This window comes from Carassius carassius, chromosome 45 (assembly GCF_963082965.1).
Source record: "Carassius carassius chromosome 45, fCarCar2.1, whole genome shotgun sequence".
Taxonomy (NCBI): Eukaryota; Metazoa; Chordata; class Actinopteri; order Cypriniformes; family Cyprinidae; genus Carassius; species Carassius carassius.
This window is the reverse complement of record NC_081799.1, coordinates 10,390,616-10,410,812: the sequence shown is the minus strand read 5'-3', so window position 1 is coordinate 10,410,812 and position 20,197 is coordinate 10,390,616. Positions and strand designations below refer to the sequence as shown.

The window sequence follows — 20,197 nt, the reverse complement described above, 5'->3', positions numbered from 1 at the left end:
AGACTTTGCCATCATTTTGAAGCTGAATTCAATCAGCATACTAGTAAAAGTAATGACCTGAAGGACAATTATTGTTTTTACAAACGCTTTTTCAACATTAGCTGCTGTATGAATAGATAGAAAATAAACTATTTACTATCTCTTGCATTGATTGTAAAAGAAAGAAACCCAAGAAGTTACTATAAGGAAGTATTACTGAAATTAAAACGTTAATAGTCTGCTATCATGCATTTTAGTGCTTTTCGTAAAGGACTAAATGCTGCCGATTTCCATTTGTGCACTGTTCCGTTTAAAAAAGCCAAAATAATCGAATAATCCCCAAAACGATAATGACCTTTAAAAATTAAGATAGGTTCCTAGCATTGTGATTAGAGAAAATACCGTTTTGTCTCTTAGAAATGACATCCTAAACAATAAAACTATTCAGACACAAATACAGTTAGTAGTCCTGTTTTCTTTGTTACGTTATCATGAAGCTTCAAACTCTATCAGTATGAATTCTCTACTTACAGTGTTGTGATGCTTATTCACACTTATTTGGCAAGTGCCACTGTTGTTTTGGTACTGGAATGAGAAGCAAACAACAGAAACGAGCGTCTCTGTGTTTCCCAAAGGCCTTTTTCATAGTGTTTTTCATTCTGCTAGAATAATGTGCACGGCAAGAGGACCCACAGGGCTTTAAAGATAAAAGGAATGACGTAAGACAGTCTTTAAAAATAAAATGGATTGCAAGTGATTCCCAACAGACAGTGGCTGGATCTGTGAAGGGCCCGGAGGGGTCTCTTTTGTATGATAGATCTGATGACTGTTCCCTGATGTACTGAGAAAGTTTCGCAAAATCTACATTTTAGCAGGTTTCAATCATGCTATGAGAAAGTCGTACAGTTACTGAAATCTTAAAACAGAATTAAGGTGGCATAATATTGAAATGCAGTTTTAGTTTATAAAATAAGCCAGTTTAACCACTGCAGTTTGATTAAGTTGATTGAGTCCGTATTTCTGAGGGTCCAGCTCATTATGCATCTGATCATGATTGATTATTCAAATACATGTCATATAAGGGCCATTGATAATGTATACAGCTCATTTACCTTTAAATAATAGCATATAGAGGGTTTTGGATGAGAAAATGTTGTGCACAAGAAGCCAACATTGTTCTGTCATATGATTTGAATTTGTGAGGTATAAGCTAAATTTTCAGAAAGTATCCCCTGATAGCACACATGGATGTACTGTATATTAGATATCTTTAAGATGAGTATGATTTAGAATGTATGTAAAACTGACATCTTAAAGATGTCTGTCAGATGTTTGAACACCGCATATGCTTTCCAGATCAAGAGATCTTTAACGGACATCTTGCAGACGTCTACATGTGCTATCTGGGACTATAATCATTAATCAGTAATTAACTACAATAAAGTCATTTGGCTAATTTCAGCCATGGCGGTGATATAAACTGTTCAGTTTTAATGGCCCTTTCAATATTAACCATGTTTAAAAAATAAATAAAATATAATTAAACCAAGGTAACCACAAATTAACCATGGGTTTTCTATGCTAACTGTAGTTTAACCATGGTATTTGTAGTAAAATTGTGGTATTTGTAGTAAACCATTTCTACATTTTGACTAAAAACCATGGTTCATTTGCGTAAGTTAAACATCATCGAGCAATACACCAAATTTTCATTATATCTAGCAGATAAAACCAAGGATTCATGTTGTATTTTGTTCTGCTTTTGCAAGTCTGTCAAGCTTTTATTTTTTTAGATGAACCGGCTGCCTCCTTTAATTTGACCATTGCAAATTGCTCTGGTAAAAACGAGCCACTAAACAGACCGTGATAGTCATCCTGTCAGTCAGGTATTACAGAGATCCGCTTGTAAACTTGTTTGTTTTTACTCATTCCCGGAGAATCCGAGAGTTTCTGTAAGGCTAAAATTCTTCCATATGTTGGCAGCTGCATGTTGGAGCATTTCTTCGGTTTGAAGACTGTGGTAATTTTGTATTTATTGGCTCCGAGTCGATTCAAAAGCTGAAGTAAATTCACGGAGGACTGGACTGAAACCATCCGCTCATTACGACTGATGGACAGGCGGACGGATAAATCATAGTTAAAGGGATAGTTCATCCAAAAATGGTTTACCCTCGAATCGTTCCAAAATGTGTATCGCTTTCTTTCTTCTGTGGAACATAAAACAAATTCATTTTATTCTCAGTGGCTTTTCATCCATACAGTTTAAGTCAATGTATTTTCTCTTGTATTCCGTAACAGATACGATTTATTTATTTTTTCCCCAGCAACTATATATAGCAATAAAGTGTTGTTCTCACTAAAAACAGTGCAGGTAAAAAACTACAGTGTAAACCTACACCACATACAAAAGTGCAAATCCTTTACTGTCCAGAAGGTGGAGGCATGTGCAAAAGTTTGCATAGAAAACCAGTCGAATGACTGCACAAAACGAATCATTTACAAATTAACAAGAGTTTGATCAAACCAGACATATTGAAATGCATCAAGAAAACCAAACACAGTCCAATCTCATTTGCTTCAGCCTGTAATAGTATAAGACAACTGGAAAGCTTTTTTATTTTTTATTTTTTACTGACAACATAAAACCAGGATGTTTAATGTGGTTTAGCCCAATTTTCAGTTTTTCCTTTGCTTTTCCCCAGGACCAGTTTCATATGTTTCTTTTTTTTATTGTTTATTCTAATTTTGACCTTTTTAAAATGTGGTGCCACATATCAAAGTGTGCATAGCATTACATTTTCAAAAATACCGAAGGCCAATTATAAGAGGCAAAAAACCTATTTGTATTCAGAAGAACTAGATAAATATGGCACAGAATAACCTCAAGAGGAAAGCATTCCAGCTACCAGTTAAATGAACTTGCAGGAAATATCTTGAGACTGAACTTTAATCAGCAGAATGCATGACAGTTTTCACTGTTTATCGCGGCCTGTGGAGATCCACTCAGAGTAAACACAGGGGAGGGACACTTTTACCACAAGATGCCTGCTTTAAGAAGATCTAAATCTAGACTGCAGTTTAAAAGTACTGAAAATAAAACAGTTGTATTAAAGAGGTTAAGAATTTATTTTAAAGAATATAAGGTTATATATTTGAGAAATCATAAATAGCCTAAAAATATATTTTCTGCTGTTTTACACACACACACACACACACACACACACACAAAAAGGCAGATCTCAGTCAGCCAGACAGGACCAAGAGTATGAATAGCCTAATATTCCTACAAAGTCTATCTTTGGGACATTTTTCCATCTTACTGCACATGGGGACAGAAGTTAGCACCATGGGCTGACCTTTCATTTCCAAGGAAGAGTTTCGTGCCAAGAGGCATTCAGGACAGAGAACCCATCTGTATTACTCATCATCATACAGTACTGATTTTGTCAATTGTAAGTTCATAGTTTAATAAGATTGTGTCAATTGTATCAGTCTAATGAAAATGCCATTAACCATGAAATATAGTTACTTTAAATAAACAAAATGACAATATAATTGTGCTACAAGTGTGCCTGCATTATATAATAATTTCTGTTAATAATGTTCATCATCTGGTTGATTATGTCTTGTATAAATTTTTCAGAAACTTTCTGTCATACAGTATGCACATAAACTGACAGTAACCACTGATAAGCTACTACTAAATATTGTAGAAACTTAATTATATGTAAAGTTGCTTTGCAATGATTTGTATCATAAAAAGCGCTATACAAATAAACTTGACCTGAATTTAATTGAAATAATAATGATAATGATAATAATAATAATAATACATATTATTACTATTATTAAATATATGTAATTTATTTAATACATTATTATTAAATATAGACTTATTACATGTATACATTTAATTACAATAATATTATTAGGTTATAAACAAGGTTGTTATTATTATTATTATTAATAATACAGGTTATTACTATTGTTTACATTATTTAATAAATTATATATATATATATATATATATATATATATATATATATATATATATTAATAATTTAATAAATTACAATAAATTACATGTATAAATTTAAATATGTAAGGTGTAAAAATTATTTCCTCACGCATCCAAAACGTCAGGAACTCACACAAAACAGATGCCATGCAACAAAACAATAAAACTAATCTGGAGAAGAGATCTCCAAAGAGAGAAAATACCACCATTCATTTAGGAACCCCTTCTCCCCTCTGCCCTCTCTTACTCTTTTTCCCCCAAAATGCTTTATATATGTATATAGCACTTATCTTGTATCTTGTGAATCTGTTTTTTTTTCTAAAGCTCTGTTATTGGTAAAATGGTCTCAATTTCACAATAGTCATTTATATTATGAGAAAGATGGAAGACTTTTAGAATTGTGTTCTGCTGAGGACAGGGTGTGTCAGCTGTGAGACTGTTTACCCAGCCTGATCCCACGGCAATTCGTACATATTTTACGAGGTGGCTAACTTGCATGAATTTTTACAACCTCACTTGTACTAATTCATATGATTTGTGATTTGTGTAAATTGTACGTATTTTATGAGTTGCACAATTCGTATGAATTTGTATGAATGACCTACACCTAACCCTGCCCCCAAACCTACCCGTCACAGGGGTCTATACAAATCGTACAAAACCGTACGAGTGATGTCATATGAATTCATACAAATTAGCCACCCCATAAAATATGTACGAATTGGTCGTGAGATAGCGTTGATAGTGTTTACACATCTCCAGCCAGGTGCGACCCCGGGGACGCGAGATCCTAACAAACCAAAAGGTCTTTTATGTAAAGGATTTGACAAAACATTGCTTGGGGATTCTGTAGCCAGAAAACCCTCACACAGTGTATGTGAATCTCTGGAGCTTTGCACCAGACATTGCTGTGTGTCTATCTGCATTTCTTAGATTCAATCTTTGAGCAATCTATGTTATGTATTTATTTGAATTGGAATGGGATTTAACTCTGAATTGGCTTTTGTTTTGTTATGTAATTGGCATGATACAATTTAAAATTGTTATATTTGACTCATTCTGATCTCTTCTGAAATCATTATTTCTAGTAGATTAAAGTGTATTCTGGTGTTTCTGCAAATCTGCTTCCAGGACAGATTATACCGAAATACTAATTAATGGACCATGGGGGACATCTTTAGGGGTTTCCGATTTCTTACTGTCACTGACTTAAGTTTTCGTGATTATAGAAAAAATCTACTTTTTTGTTATTTGCCTGCAGGGTGTAGCATACTTAAAGGTATTATAATCACCCTGTATCCTCAGAGTAAGTACAAAACCGGTGAGTTTGAAGGAATTTTATGAAGAACGGAATGTGGATCACTCGGGTAACAAGACAATATTAAGAATCAAATATGTAAACTTTTGAACGTGGTCATTTTTTATAAATTCAACTATTATTTTCTCTTATGGACTATATGTAAACATCTTTTATGTGACAAATCTTATTCAGGTCAGTACTAATCTGTGTTTTGTATGATCTCCCTTATTTTGGTAAAATAATGAACATTTTGCAGATTCTGCAAGATGTATGTAAACTTTCGACTTCAACTTTAAATACAGGTGCTTCTCTGTAAATTAGAATGTCAAGGAAAAGTTCATTTATTTCAGTAATTCAACTCAAATTGTGAAACTCATGTATTAAATAAATTCAAAGGTTTCCTGAGCCTTCAAAATGGTCTCTCAGATTGGTTCACTAGCCTACACAATCATGGGGAAGACTGCTGATCTGACAGTTGGCCAGAAGACAATCATTGACACCCTTCACAAGGAGAGTAAGTCACAAAAATGAATTGCCAATAAGCTGGCTGTTCACAGAGTGCTGTATCCAAGCATGTTAACAGAAAGTTGAGTGGAACGAAAAAGTGTGGAAGAAAAAGATGCACAACCAACCGAGAGAACTGCAGCCTTGTGAGGATTGTCAAGCAAAATCGATTCAAGAATTTGAGTGAACTTTACAAGGAATCGACTGAGGCTGGGGTCAAGGTATACAGATGTGTCAAGAAATTCCGCTACAGTTGTCGTATTCCTCTTGTTAAGCCACTCCTGAACCACAGACAACGTCAGAGTTGTCTTACCTGGGCTAAGGAGAAGAAGAACTGGACTGTTGCCCAGTGGTCCAAAGTCCTTTCATTTGGAAACCAAGGTCCTAGAGTCTGGAGGAAGGGTGGGGAAGATCATAGCTCAAGTTGATTGAAGTCCAGTGTTAAGTTTCCACAGTCTGTGATGATTTGGGGTGCAATGTCATCTGCTGGTGTTGGTCCATTGTGTTTTTTTTAAACCAAAGTCACTGCACCCGTTTACCAAGAAATTTTGGAGCACTTCATGCTTCCTTCTGCTGACCAGCTTTTTGAAGATGGTGATTTCATTTTACAACAGGATTTGGCTACTGCCCACACTGCCAAAAGCACCAAAAGTTGGTTAAATGACCATGGTGTTAGTGTGCTTGACTGGCCAGCAAACTCACCAGACCTGAACCCCACAGAGAATCTATGGGCTATTGTCAAGAGGAAAAGGAGAAACAAGAGACCAAATAATGCAGATGAGCTGAAGGCAAAAGGAGCCCCTACCAAGTACTGAGTACATTAACAGTAAATTAACATACTTTCCAGAAGGCCAATAATTCACATTTTTTATTATTGGTCTTATGAATTATTCTAATTTGTTGAGATAGTTAATTGGTGTTTTTTTGTTAAATGTGAGCCGAAATCATCACAATTAAAAGAACCAAAGACTTAAACTACTTCAGTCTGTGTGCATTAAATTTATTTAATACATGAGAACACAATTTGAGTTGAATTACTGAAATAAACTAACTTTTTCTCATTCTAATTTTTTTTTAGAAGCACTTGTATATTAAATGTATACATTTAAATACAACAATATTATTAGGTAATAAACAAGGTTATTTACAATAAAATTAACAATAATAATTAGCAATTTATAATACATTTATAAAGATAATTATTGCACAAGACCTTGCTGCCACCTTACTTGTGTTTTTGAGAATATATACCTTAAAAAAAAGTCTACTTTCAGCTTTCTTAGCTTCAAAACACTTTAATGTAGCTGGGTCTTTAAACAAAAAGTAATTTGAGAGCATTTTAAGCCAAACTAAATGAGTGCAGACAGATGGATTAGACTCAGGGTAATGTGATCCTCTGTTTGACTGTAAATAAACTGCCTTTGTAGTAATAATACCTCTAGAGACAAAGAAAATCTGAGCTTTTAACTTCATTATAGAGTCAATCCAACAGTAAACAATAGTTTTGGTCCCTAAACGTAATTTTGGTAAAACTGTTTTGCTTTTGTGTCATGAAATAAAGCATGTGAGAAGGGCCACACTACTTAACTTGTAATATAGGTCATATGCTATTTATTACTTACTAAAAACTATTTCTTATTTCTGACCCATATTGACATCTACCTTTAAGAGCATGTGAAAACTGGAATAAACTAGAAGTAACTGACTGTTCCTGATGGATAACAGCAACGGGCGGGTCAGGCTGTCAACACCCTTATCTCAGAGAACAGACACGATTAGTTCCATGATATCTGCTGGAACTCTGCTGATTTAGCGTGGAAATTTGGCTGAAAAGATTTCGCACATCAAATAGTTTGCTCACTATAAAACAATAGGCCTACTAGCTCTCAGGCCTACAGGATTATTTTTTAAGTGTTTTTTTTTTTTTCGGAAAACATATTTCATTGACATATGTCACATTGAGTGCAAATGTCCAACAAGTCTTATTGACTAATTTACAAGCTTCATTTAAAATATGTTAATAGAAAGTGTAAAGGAAAATGTTTCTGTCTGGAATATATTCACTATGTTTGCACTAAAGGTTGTTTTATATCAGGGGTGCCCAATCCTGGTCCTGGAGATCTACCTGCCAATCAGAATCCACCCAACTATAAAGATCTTGAGTTTTTAAAGGGGCAGGCGACAGAACTCCAGCTCGCTTAGTACCTTATTGTCCATTAGTGTGAAGTTAAAGCTGCAAATTTGTGTGCAAAAAATGAAAATAATAATAATAAACTCAACAGGACACCTGCACATGCAAAAAAAAAAATTTAATAATAAAAATAAAATATTTCTTTCATGCAACATTCCCAATCACCTGGATTCTTGACTAGATTTAGCCCGTGAAACTTTGCAGATCATTTGTAAATGTGAGAACACCTTAAAATCATAAGTTACTTCATTTAGACTGAATAGGTGATTTATTAACAAGTTAAAAAATTAAGCAACAGTCTCGATCCTGCAGATACAAGCCTATTATAATTAGTTTCTATTCTAATAAGCAATTATGTCTATATTTTCTTTCACTGAATTTTTTTTCATTTTATTTTGGTAGCCGAACATTTTATGCATGTGCCCATAAACAAATTATGTCTGTTTTGTCAACTCTGAATTTAACAGATGGAGCTGAAAACTACTTAGAAACCACCCTGCAGACATCCATTCATTAAATGCTTTCAGCAATATTTCACATATTTATTATCGGAGTGTTGACTCATATTGAATGACTGGCAAGGAAAACACATTTTAAGAAAAAGGAAGAATCATGAGATTGTCAAAACAATTTTATTTTTTAAGCAGACTGTAACATGGCAATACAAACACTGCTGATACTGAACCTATTCATAAGCAAATTTGACCAGGGGCTTCAGTCCATATTTCAATTGTTCTCCATGGTGTCTTTGAGCTCAACTTTCTGGCTCTGGATCAGTTCAGTCTCCTCTTTCTGTATTTTCATAGCACACCAGCATGACTCTGTAAGGACACCAGCACAAAGCCTTGAGGAACACCAGGCTCCAGTATAGAGTAAGTGATCACGGATTCTTTCTCCGTGCACACATCTGCACAGCTTCCCAAACAACAACTTCCCTCAACGAAACTTCAGCGCCTGGCGCGTCAGTCCGGTAATGAGCATACATTTGTCCTTCTTGTCCTGCTGAAGAGCCATGAGCGCTTTGGAGATGCCCTCGGGATCCTGATGCAGCGCGAGGATGCTCCTGGCTCTCTCCAACGCCTGCAGGTCTCCTGCTTTCTCGAAGAGTTTCACCAGGACGTCTTGGTTGACGTTCTCGAAGATGTTCGGCGATGCTTTCTTGCGGTGCGCCGTGTCAAATTTGACGCCGCTCACGGCGGGACTGACGCGGCGAGAATCTGAAGACGCGTATGAAGACATGGCGGTGCTGTTTTCGAGACGTAGCGTGTTTGATAGCAGCGACTGCGCTCTCAGTGACTCCAGCGTTGGAGATAACAGCCGGTTTATAGTGCGAGAAAACCCTTTCGAGATGATGTCATGCGGACGGAAAGTGAACGCCCAACTTTTACCCGCTGCTCGCAGCAGGGCGCGCGGAGGGACTCCGTTGTGATGCAGAGAGGAACCAACTCACCTAGGAATTCATAATGAGTAACTGTCTGCCTCACTATAAGCGACCCCGAACAATACTATCTCTTTAGGTTCATTTTAGTTCAGCGTTATCTACAACATAAAACTAGACTTTCTACAAGAAATTGCCTTATGACATTACTCGCTCCAAGATAGATAACATTATTTCCTTACTGGAAAGTTTAGAGTGGCAGAAGTTCTTTATTTGCAAGAGTTTAGGCTAAAATATAAATATATAGTAATATACTAAAATTGTATATTATACATAAATAAAGTACTAACGAATCTTTTTTTTTTGCACATCCTACTTTTCAAAATTTTCATATAAATTCAACAACACTATTGATTATTATTCAAAAAAAAAAAAAAAAAAAAAAAAAGATTAAACTACCCTGTAACCCAGAGGTTACAAATAGTAGCCTAGACAAGTTGACTATTTTATTTTAAAACTTTAAAATGTATGGCTTTCTTTATCAGTGCACTGATAAACAATATTTTTAGTTTAATATTGTTTTTCTTTCTTGATTCAATCAAAATCATTATTATTATACAGTACATCATTATTGATGTGATTATATAAGGTTATGGAATGCAGGTTTTGGGGTTTTTTTGCTCTGCGGTTGTAGTAAATGAGTTTCTCCTGTGTATTTTGTCGTATTGTCTGTTTTATTGATGATGATGATGATGGGGACACACATTGCTTAATTCAGATGATTTCATCTCTACAAGTTTAACATTTCAATGTTTTATGAGACCTGGGATTTATCTGCATGATGTTCACCTTCAAACTTTATGAAAATGACCTGTGTTATTTAAAATTTTAGCAATAACTTTAAATATTTCAGCACTCCTGCAGGACATTACGTAGTAAACAAGCTGTTTCATTGGCAGCCTGCTATATCTCATCAGTGATGCTGGTTTGGGAATGAGGAACAACATGCAGCTCTCTCATTTTATGAGAACATGTTCAGAAATAAGCACTGATTGTTCTTTCCGCATGACAGTACTTATCCCATGCATGCAGTATAGAACATGTGCCATGAAAATAATAATATTTTTTCATGGCATGAAAAGCCTGGCTTTTTGTATGAATTTATTGTACTATAAAATTCAGTTCAATTCAATTCAAGTTTATTTGTATAGCACTTTTTTACGATATAAGTCATTGCAAAGCAACTTTACAGAAAATTAAGTTTCTACAGTATTTAGTAGCTTATCAGTGGTGACTGTCAGTTTATGTGCATATGACAGGAATTAAAAAAAAATATATTATATAAGACGTAGTCAACCAGACGTAATGTAAACATTAAATTTGAGAAGAATAGCTGCCTTTTTTTATTTCACATTGGATATCTCGTGAACATGTTTCTTATTTAAAATTCATTAACCAAATCCTTACCTTTCACTTTTTTATATTTGAATGCTCTAAGTCTAAAGGATAGCTAAAATTACCTTTCTGAACATGAAAGAAAAGCATATTTCTTTCCGCTATTGTTTGTCATTTGTTACTATATTAACAACAAAAGTGATTCATTGCACATTATTCCAGTTATGAATTTCACACACGCACAAGCACGCACACACAAAGCCTATCGCTTCTAAAAACATAAATAAAATCAGTTAAGAAACAGACTGTACTTTTGCCAGCTAGTGTAATCAAATTTTGCAATCAGCGTTTATATTTAGCTCCCACAAGCCATTCCAGTCCTTTAAACGATGGGAAAGATCAAAATGTATTTCACTAGTAAATAAGTGCTCTTTTGATGACACTCAAAATTTCTGAGGAAACAGAAGCTATTTTTATTAAAGTTGTGTGGGGCTGTCATCAAGGGGAACAGCTGGGAACATTCCCTGAGCTCTAGGAAGGCCTACTAAAGTCTCTCATGGTATAGCACTCATTGGCTTCAGTACAGCAGCAGTGTAACATCTGGCACTGAATACTGTGAGAACCCTCCCAGTGATTTATACTTAAAGCAAATCTACATTAAAATAATCTTAGTTGTACTGGTCATTCATTCAATAGAAGGAAGGATCAAGTCACACTAACTTTTGCACATACAGAACTGATTGTATTGTTACCATGAATAATTGAATACAGTCCCAGTTCTTCACGGATTATAATGTGGCTGAAAACCATCAACAGGAGATCACTGTTATGCAGTCATGACGACAGCAACTAACAGTTGCTTTTATTTCTCAAGAACCCAATATCTATTTCCTTCACATACCCTTCCTCTATAGTCACCCATGAGAGAGAAGTCCTGGAAAAACAGCAGTTCTACAGTAATGCCACACAGTTCCACAGTAGCCTATCATCAGCTAATGACTTTTCCACATTATTGTAATTTATCTTAACTTTTTTCCCCCCTCTTATAGACTACTTAATACTTTGTGTGTGTGTGTCTCTGCCTCATTTAGGCTTGTGTTTGATCAGGGCTGTCGCTAGTGGTGGGGTTTGTCACGAAAGCTTATTATTTTCACGTGTTTTTATGCCTTGCCACTTGCCAATTTGAACATTCAAAAGAGTTTAAAGCATTCGTTACATAGATGGTTACTCGCGCGCTGTGTTCGGTGCGCACGCGGAGAGAGAGCCGAGTTCCACAGACAGCAACACTGAACCGAGCTCTCCTTTGCGAAGTTCTCCTTTAAGTTTCCCCTTCACCTGAACAAACAAATACAAATCGCAGTTTAAACAAACATGAAAGAATGTGAAAAAGCTCAGTTCAGGAGCCGTGGTGTTCTGGTGTTCAGGGCTCAGAAAATATGGGATGCGTATTACATTGGATGCATTATTATTGTTATACTGTCCATGTCCAGAAATTTTATAAAAATATCTACAATACAGGGTCAGTTAGAATTTGTTGAAACATAGAAAATACATTTTGGTACAAAAATAACAAAAATTATGACCTTATTCAGCATTGTCTTCTCTTCCGGGTCTGTTGTGAGTGCGTTCACTTCCGCTAAGTGGACATTTAGTGATTGAGAACAGCGCTCTCTTGTGGCTGAAAAGATAGACAAGTTTGGGCTGATTGAAGTTGATCAAGAAAAATCGACTGAAGCGTCCAAGCAATTAGTCATTGATTTCGAAAGTTAACCTAAGAATTATGCAATGACATCCACTTTTTAAAACAATTTCAGGGCACTATTTAAATACTTAGCCTATTTAATACAAAATTAGCCTAGAAGTTGGATGTGGCACTCCATTGAATACAGACTAGTCTTTTTGAGGGGGAAAAAATGTTAAATTAATGTAACCCTTGTTACTGAACTACTTTTTATGCTTTCACTTATTAGCGTAATTTTTGGTTTAAGCTGTGGGAAGAACACATTAAGATTCTGCCTCAGGCTTGCGTTTCCTCGATAAGAAGAAACTGCTATGCGGTTATAAGTAAGCAATAAGGCTTGTGACCTGTTTTTTAGGATTATGTAGCCAGTACCACACTAGCTGAGGCGGTTTAATATGGAAGCAGATTAGTCTCAAATATAATTCACGCAAAAAACATGATTCACACATGCGTAGACAATTTTACATGCATGAAACCTAATTCACGTACACACAAAAAATATCCACGTGCGTGAAAAAAAAATATATTCACAAAAAGCAATTCACATGCGCAAAATAAAATTATATACTCGTAAAATACATTTCACAAATGCAAAACACAATTTCACGAATTGTGTTTTGCATTTGTGAAATGTATTTTATGTATATAATTATTATATAATAGTATATAATTTTATTTTGCGCATGTGAATTGCTTTTTGTGAATATATTTTTTTTTTCACGCACGTGGATATTTTTTTGTGTGTACGTGAATTAGGTTTCATGCATGTAAAATTGTCTACGCATGTGTGAATCATGTTTTTTGCGTGAATTATATTTGAGATTAATCTGCTTCCATAGTTTAACCCACGAGTAGAGACGAGCTCCCACAGAGCCCCTGTTCCCAAGCCCTGCTATCCACCGTGAAGTCACCACACGAGAGTGAGTAAATGATGACAGAATTTCCATCCACAACCGCAGAGTATAGAGTCAAACAGAAACAACGCAAATGCGGAGTTTGCTAAGTGAATTATTTATGTAGAACCGTGTGTTCCCGAGATGTGACTCACTCCAGGCCATGTGCTCCAGCTACGTCCCTTCTCCAGGTAACAGTCTACAGTAGCCTACAACTAACACTGCACGAGGACAAGCAGGGACAGTAACATATCATTCATTTAATGTTGTCATTAAACACAAAATACGTCTACATTTACTGTGATATTGGGTTACATTTGATTTTAAGGTGTCCTTGTAACAGTGTTATTATACATTTACTGTGAGTACTCTTAATGAGCTACATGTATATGGGTATAGGATTTGGTTTAGGGTTATTTACATGTAATTACGCATAATGTATTGTTATTATAATAGTAATAGGCCTACATGTAACTGGTATAACAAGGACACCTTAAAATAAAGTGGCACCTTATTTTGTGTTGTGGACTAATACATTGTCACTGGACAATTTGAATCAACTATAGTCACTAGTGAACAGTTTCTTAACAATGAATTAAAGATCACCTGTGGTTGGATCCTTTCAACTGCTGGGGCATGGATTTCCTGAATGTACGAGGAACGCAATGCAAGAGGAATAAACAGGGTTGGTATGCTGATCAAAGATTACTTTATCAGGTCAGAATTTACCCCTTGTTCAGTAAATGTATATGTTTTCGCATTGGGTGAACCATCCCTTTAAGATAAAGCTATATGATTTGATTCAATTGTAGCCTACAGTTAAACAAGGCTGCCAAGTAGCTGCTATTTTAATAGCCTTTTTTAAAAATTCATATTATAAGCTCCATAAAAACCCACTAAGTCAAAGTGAACATATATTCTATTAATCATACTGTTCAGGCAGATGTTTCCTCATCTATGCAAATACTGTTTCTCCAACTACTCGTATGTGAGGAGGCCACCTGTGAGCAATCTGCAGTTTTAAAACGTCCAGAAGTGAGACAGCAGGTGGAGCTGTTTACACGTTTGTTCTCTTATGCGCACATGAAATACTCAGATCAGACAGTGAATGTTCTAAATCAAGGATACCACATAAATCTGCACACCCAAAAAATTATGATCTTTCTGTTTTTTTTTTTTGAAAAAAAAAAACTCCAAAAGGGGCAATCTGAACCCTTCAAATCTTTTAAAAAACATAAAAAATTGTGCAGTAAAATAAAAGCAATAAAAATGTCAGGGACTATCATTTTGCACAGCGATGGAATTTAATAAAATATAGTTTTAATGGAACATTTTTTAAAAAAGCGAAAATCAAGGCCAAAGTATCACATACCTATCTGCGTGTCGTGCCTAAAAAACACCCTCTAGCAGTCACAATACAGCTCAGCCTTGTTTTCAAGAGCACAAGCTGCATTTATAGAAATTAAAGCCTTATGATCTGGCTCTTGTATAGGGTACACGAGTAAACATGAGCTTTCAGAAGGATTCTCTACTAGAGAACGGCCTTGATAAAGACAGTCCAAGATAAAGAGACATAAATGACAAAAGAACAGCCAAAAGTAGCTGAGCCAGTGTGTGTGGGTGGTCAATAATGCTCTGCAAAGCGTTCACGCCAAAATGGGCAGTTGCAGGATTCCAACTGTTTGGCTACTGATTAAGCACACACTTTGATATGCATATAACCAAATAAATAAAACCTGAGCTGCTTTTGACAAGAAGTAATGCATATAGAATCCAATCAGAGACAATACATTTTTTTTTTTTAAATATTAGATTTTTTTTATAATATTCTATTAAGTCAGCAAGATACCAGAAATTGATAAAAAGTGATAGTTAAGTTTCATCACTCTTCATAACACAAATCATCATATCAGAATCTTTCTTGAAGGATCATTTGACACTGAAGACTGAAGTAATGATGCTGAAAATTCAGGATTACCTTCAAGAATAAATTACATTTTAAAACATAATAACATTTTATAATAGTAGTTTGTATTGTACGCAAATAAATGGTGAGCATGATTGACATCTTTCAAAAAGTCTCTGGTGACCCCAAAAACTTCAAATCTCCTGCAGTTATTATACGCTCTCAGAATGCATAAAGACATTTCTATTTTATAGAAGTATCAGTGTAATGCCATTTTATTCATCTCTCTCTAACACTCCTATACATGTGGAAGGTCTTCTCTCACTTCCTGAATTGGGTTTCTTGTATTTAGCTCTTCTGATAGCTCACCACCAAGACGTCTGTTGAAAGTGGGTTGCTTTCTTTCATGCCTCTTCCTGTACATTGAGGGAAGCAATGAGTGCAGTATTGAATGCTGCCACAATACATAACCACGTCCTTCACATTACTGAGAGAGAGAGAGAGAGAGATTTTCATTTACTGAAGAAAAATCGAGTAGCGCTCAAATCCACAATAGAGAAAGTGATGGACACATGAATAGAAGAGAGATTTTTTTTTAAAGCATCCGTTGCCATCAGATTACCAAAGCATTATTACAGGTACAGATAACTGATCTCTCAGATTAAATCCTCAACATGATGACTGTACTACATCTATTGGATCAGATAATCTCATTTCTCATTGAGCATAATGGATGAGACTGGCTTACATTTAATAAGCCAGTTTGCACAACAGCATCTCTACAGCAACAATGTGCTTTCAGGAGATTAGAAAAAATGAGCTTGTGAAGCAAATCACAGCAACAAGCCTGAATAACCGCTCCAATCCACCTACGCACCTACAGAAAGCGATGTTAGCTGCACTGTAAAGCCACTAATGTGACCCTGCAGCACCTCACCATCCAAAAAGATGGCGCTCTTCACTCGAGATAAACACTACTGACTCAACACTGAGTTCAAGAGCATTTAAGAGAACTAGATCCCTCATTTGCCTAAGTAAACGATGTGGCTTCATATCTTTATGCTGTATGCCATCAGCATCACCATTATACCTCATTGTTGATCTTGTTCTCCTGAGGCCATGCAAATGATGAACGAGAAATGGCCTAGTTTACTGAACTTTTTTTTTTGGTACATTAGCAACTGTTGAAATGAAGGCTGAAAAAGGTATGAGAAAAAAAAAAAAAACGTTTTATATAAATGTTTGACCATGATGTCATATTTACATATTTTTTGCTTTAATGGATTTAAAAGCAAATAGAAAGAACCACAGGCTGTCACACGAAAACAGGCTTTTTGCCCAGCTTGGACAATAGTTAACACTAACAGTAGTTTATACCCATGTCCTGTACAGTTTTAATGAGTAATACCATGTGTGAAGAACATTTTAATCGTCTAATGAACGTTTCCAACCAAAATGAAGGTTGACGGTACCATGAATACCTTTTAATACCCAAGGAACCTTTCCGTTCCACAAGAGTTTAAAGTGTCTGCTTTAAAGGAATAGTACACCCAAAAATAAAAATTACCTCATGATTAACTCACCCTCAAGCCATTCTAGGTGTATATGTGACTTTATTCCTTCAGACAAATACAATTGGAGTTTTATTAAAAAAATGTCCTGGCTTGTCCAAGCTTTATAATGGCAGTGCATGGGAGGCGAGATCTGAAAGCCCAAAAAGTGCAACCGTCTATCATAAAAAGGCCTTCTCAAGTGAAGCGTTGCTTTGTGTAAGAAAAATATCCATATTTGAAACTTTATAAACCTTAATCTCTAGCAAACTGCCGTACGCACATTCACGAGAGAGTGGATGATAGATACTTTAGCTTATTAACATTTTACATTTTCTTCACACTTCTTGTAGGAACCATTGCCTGAAAGATTCTTTGGCAAACCAAAAAAAGGTTCTTGTGTTGCATAATGAAAACTCTTCATAACTGGGTTGAGTGGTTTGAAGTAATAACTAGATGTCCAGTTAATAAATCGGTTTTTAAAAGGAGTTGAGAGGTTCATTTTTTCCTGCAGGACTTTCAATATGTTCAACACTATGTGCTGATATCTAGTAAGTAACTGACATTCATCTTTTCATCCTAGCGTTTCTGGGAGTTGTTCAGGCTGGTTGGGAACGAGGAGGGTTTATAATTGCATTAAATAGGCGCTTGTGAAATATTCTGTGGCGCAACAAATGTTATTTTGAGGGCGTGCTCCATTTCAAGGCCTTTCAATAAAAGAGAAGTGATTTTATTTTGTATTCAGCTACATCCTTCACATGAGTGTGTGTGAAGCTGAAAAAAATCTAAAAACCCATTCAGCAAGACCTTCAGGGTTAAAACTGAGCTTTTCAGATGATGGCCTCGTGTTAAGGACATAAACATTCCACATTTAATCAGATTACATGGGAGCAGCTAAAATAATGAAATAACTAAGGTTTGTACATATTTACTATTAAATTAAGTGCTAATGCATCATGGAAGTTTAGCTTTCTTTTTTAACATTTATTTTATTTCAAATAGTTTTAGATAACACTGTCTTACTGTGCATTCTTCATCTCAAGCACAAATATCATTCAATCTCGGCCTCCCTTGGAATGTGCATGTGTGTGTGGGCCGTGTTCAGACAGGTAACACAATACAATAGCTCGTCCTTCAAGCAAAAAAGAAAACGTAAAAAATGTGAACGTCGTAATCATAGGAAACCTTGACAAGCACAGACATTTGTAAAGATGAGAAAATGACAAAGCCGGTCTCACAAAACCTAAGTCTGCCATCAATCAGCCGCTCAAATGCTATAAGCAAATGCAATACAGCGGGTGAAGAATGTTGGAAATGGGCCAATCTCCCAAAAACACACAAATCAAAACAGACAAGAAATAAAGAAACGACAGCAGGTTTTTTTTCCCCCACATTTTTTATATTTCATTTTACTTAAATTTTTTCCTTTTTAATGGACAAAGTCAAACATTTTTTTTTTGTAGTTTCTGCAAGATATGTTTGGAATTTGTAACAGAAGCCCTCCTAAAACGGGGTCAGTGGTCTGAACGCCCCCATTCCTCTCCGATATCAAACCAAACCCACCCGACTCTCACACCAGACATCCCCTTTTAAATTAAACATGAAGGAAACTAAACAAAACAATAGTTTGCAGAGGCTCATTACATGAAATAAAGACTTGAAAAGACAAACACTTTAAAAGAGGACACGAAAAGGTGGTCATGATGATCTACTCTCTCAGGTGTTTTATATCGCAAAAAGTAAAGCGTTAACTTAGAGGCGTTTTTCTTCGTTACAGAGTGTCTACATGACTACTTCGCTGATTGAGCGCTCGCCTCATCTCAAGCAAATGAAGAGGCAGCGATTATATACAATCAGCAATTGGTTTTTTTGTCAATGATAAAGCCATATATTACATTAAAACACTGATTTTTCTTTGGATGAGAGTTACTTTTAAATACAGTAATGATAGCATGCAGGTTTACCCTCGCTGAGTCTCATTTTAAGATTGCGCAAGACATACAAACCCTGAACTGCTTAGATAAAACGGAAAATCTCGATGTCTGCACACAGAACTTTTGCTATATTTATTAGCATGGCACATGACCTCAAATGTGTAACGCACAGGAAGTTTGAGTCTTTGCGCAGCGAAATCTCCAGTCGCAGGATTATTATGCAATGATAATGGTACAGTAGAGAAAAAAAAACAACGAGAACAAAGTTCGAAAAGACGATTTGGTAAACAGATTGCAAATCCTGTCCTTAATTCTCAAAAACACACAGTACAGTAAAAGCAATCAAAATAACTCCGCTTTGCTTCAGGTTCAATCATATGCGTGGAAAATGGTCCACTCTAGAGAATACAGGCATTTAGAAGAGCGCGCAGCTCAGCTATAGAAATACTAGCGCTGAAGATAGTTATTATAAGTACATTAATTAGATAAATTGAAAAACTATTAAATGGGTTTTTAAAGTTTAAAATATTCAACTGGTGGGCTATAATTGTTAAAAAAAAACTGAAAATAAAGGCAATAGAAAAAAAAAACGGTTTAACTAATTTACTCTAGCCGAGATGAGATGCAGGATGTAAGGCATGTATGCTCATTTTCTGAGATGTTTAACATCCACCTCATCCAATAACATTTATCGCACACGTCATTGGATTCGTTCAACTGCTGAAGCTAAAAATCTGCATAAAATCATGGCAGTTCAATCATGCCTTTAACCAATGTGGCCTTAGCGAAACGTTGAAAGGTGTCAAAGTGCGCAAAAGCACGTCAAAGAGGCATATAAAAGCGCGAATGACTACAAAATGGAGGGTTGAAAGTAAACAAAAACATGCAGACACAATAGCTCCTCTAACCATCTTGAGAAGCTGCTGGGATGGTTTTTGCTTTTCCCACCTTCTTGATTACAAATTGGTGTAGTTTGAGTTATGAACAGAAAAAAAAAATAAAAAATCTAAGAAAGTAAACATCACATTTGGTTGAGGGAACACTTGAAAATGTAAAAGTACATATAAACATGCCAACACTTGTTATTAATGCACTCATCTTAGCTGTAGTTGCCATCGTAAAGGTATTTTTCCACATATTGTTTCAATACCAAAATTTCTTTTTTGTTTTGCGTCAACATTTAACATACTCGCTTTGGGTATTATTCACAAATAAGCATTCTATATAATTATGTTGGGCCAAGAATTATTTTGTCAAGCGCACAAACGACAATAAAGAAATTCTAATGAGTAAGTCTTGGTTTAAAAAAACAAAAATCAGAAATAAACCTAATTTATAAACGTAAATTTACAAAATTGATTTTTTTTTAATCTACTGAATCTAAGATGACCTTACACCACCCCAATGC

General features: G+C 35.5%; 1 protein-coding gene across 1 annotated transcript; it reads right to left on the bottom strand.

Annotated features, from left to right (window-relative positions):
- Window positions 1-8,610: 8,610 nt before the first annotated feature.
- LOC132127198 (transcriptional and immune response regulator-like) lies at window positions 8,611-9,269 on the bottom strand. Its single transcript, XM_059538947.1, has one exon. It carries the CDS (start codon window positions 9,229-9,231, stop codon window positions 8,929-8,931), a length of 303 nt encoding a protein of 100 aa, XP_059394930.1. The 5' UTR covers window positions 9,232-9,269; the 3' UTR covers window positions 8,611-8,928.
- Between the last annotated feature and the right edge of the window lie 10,928 nt (window positions 9,270-20,197).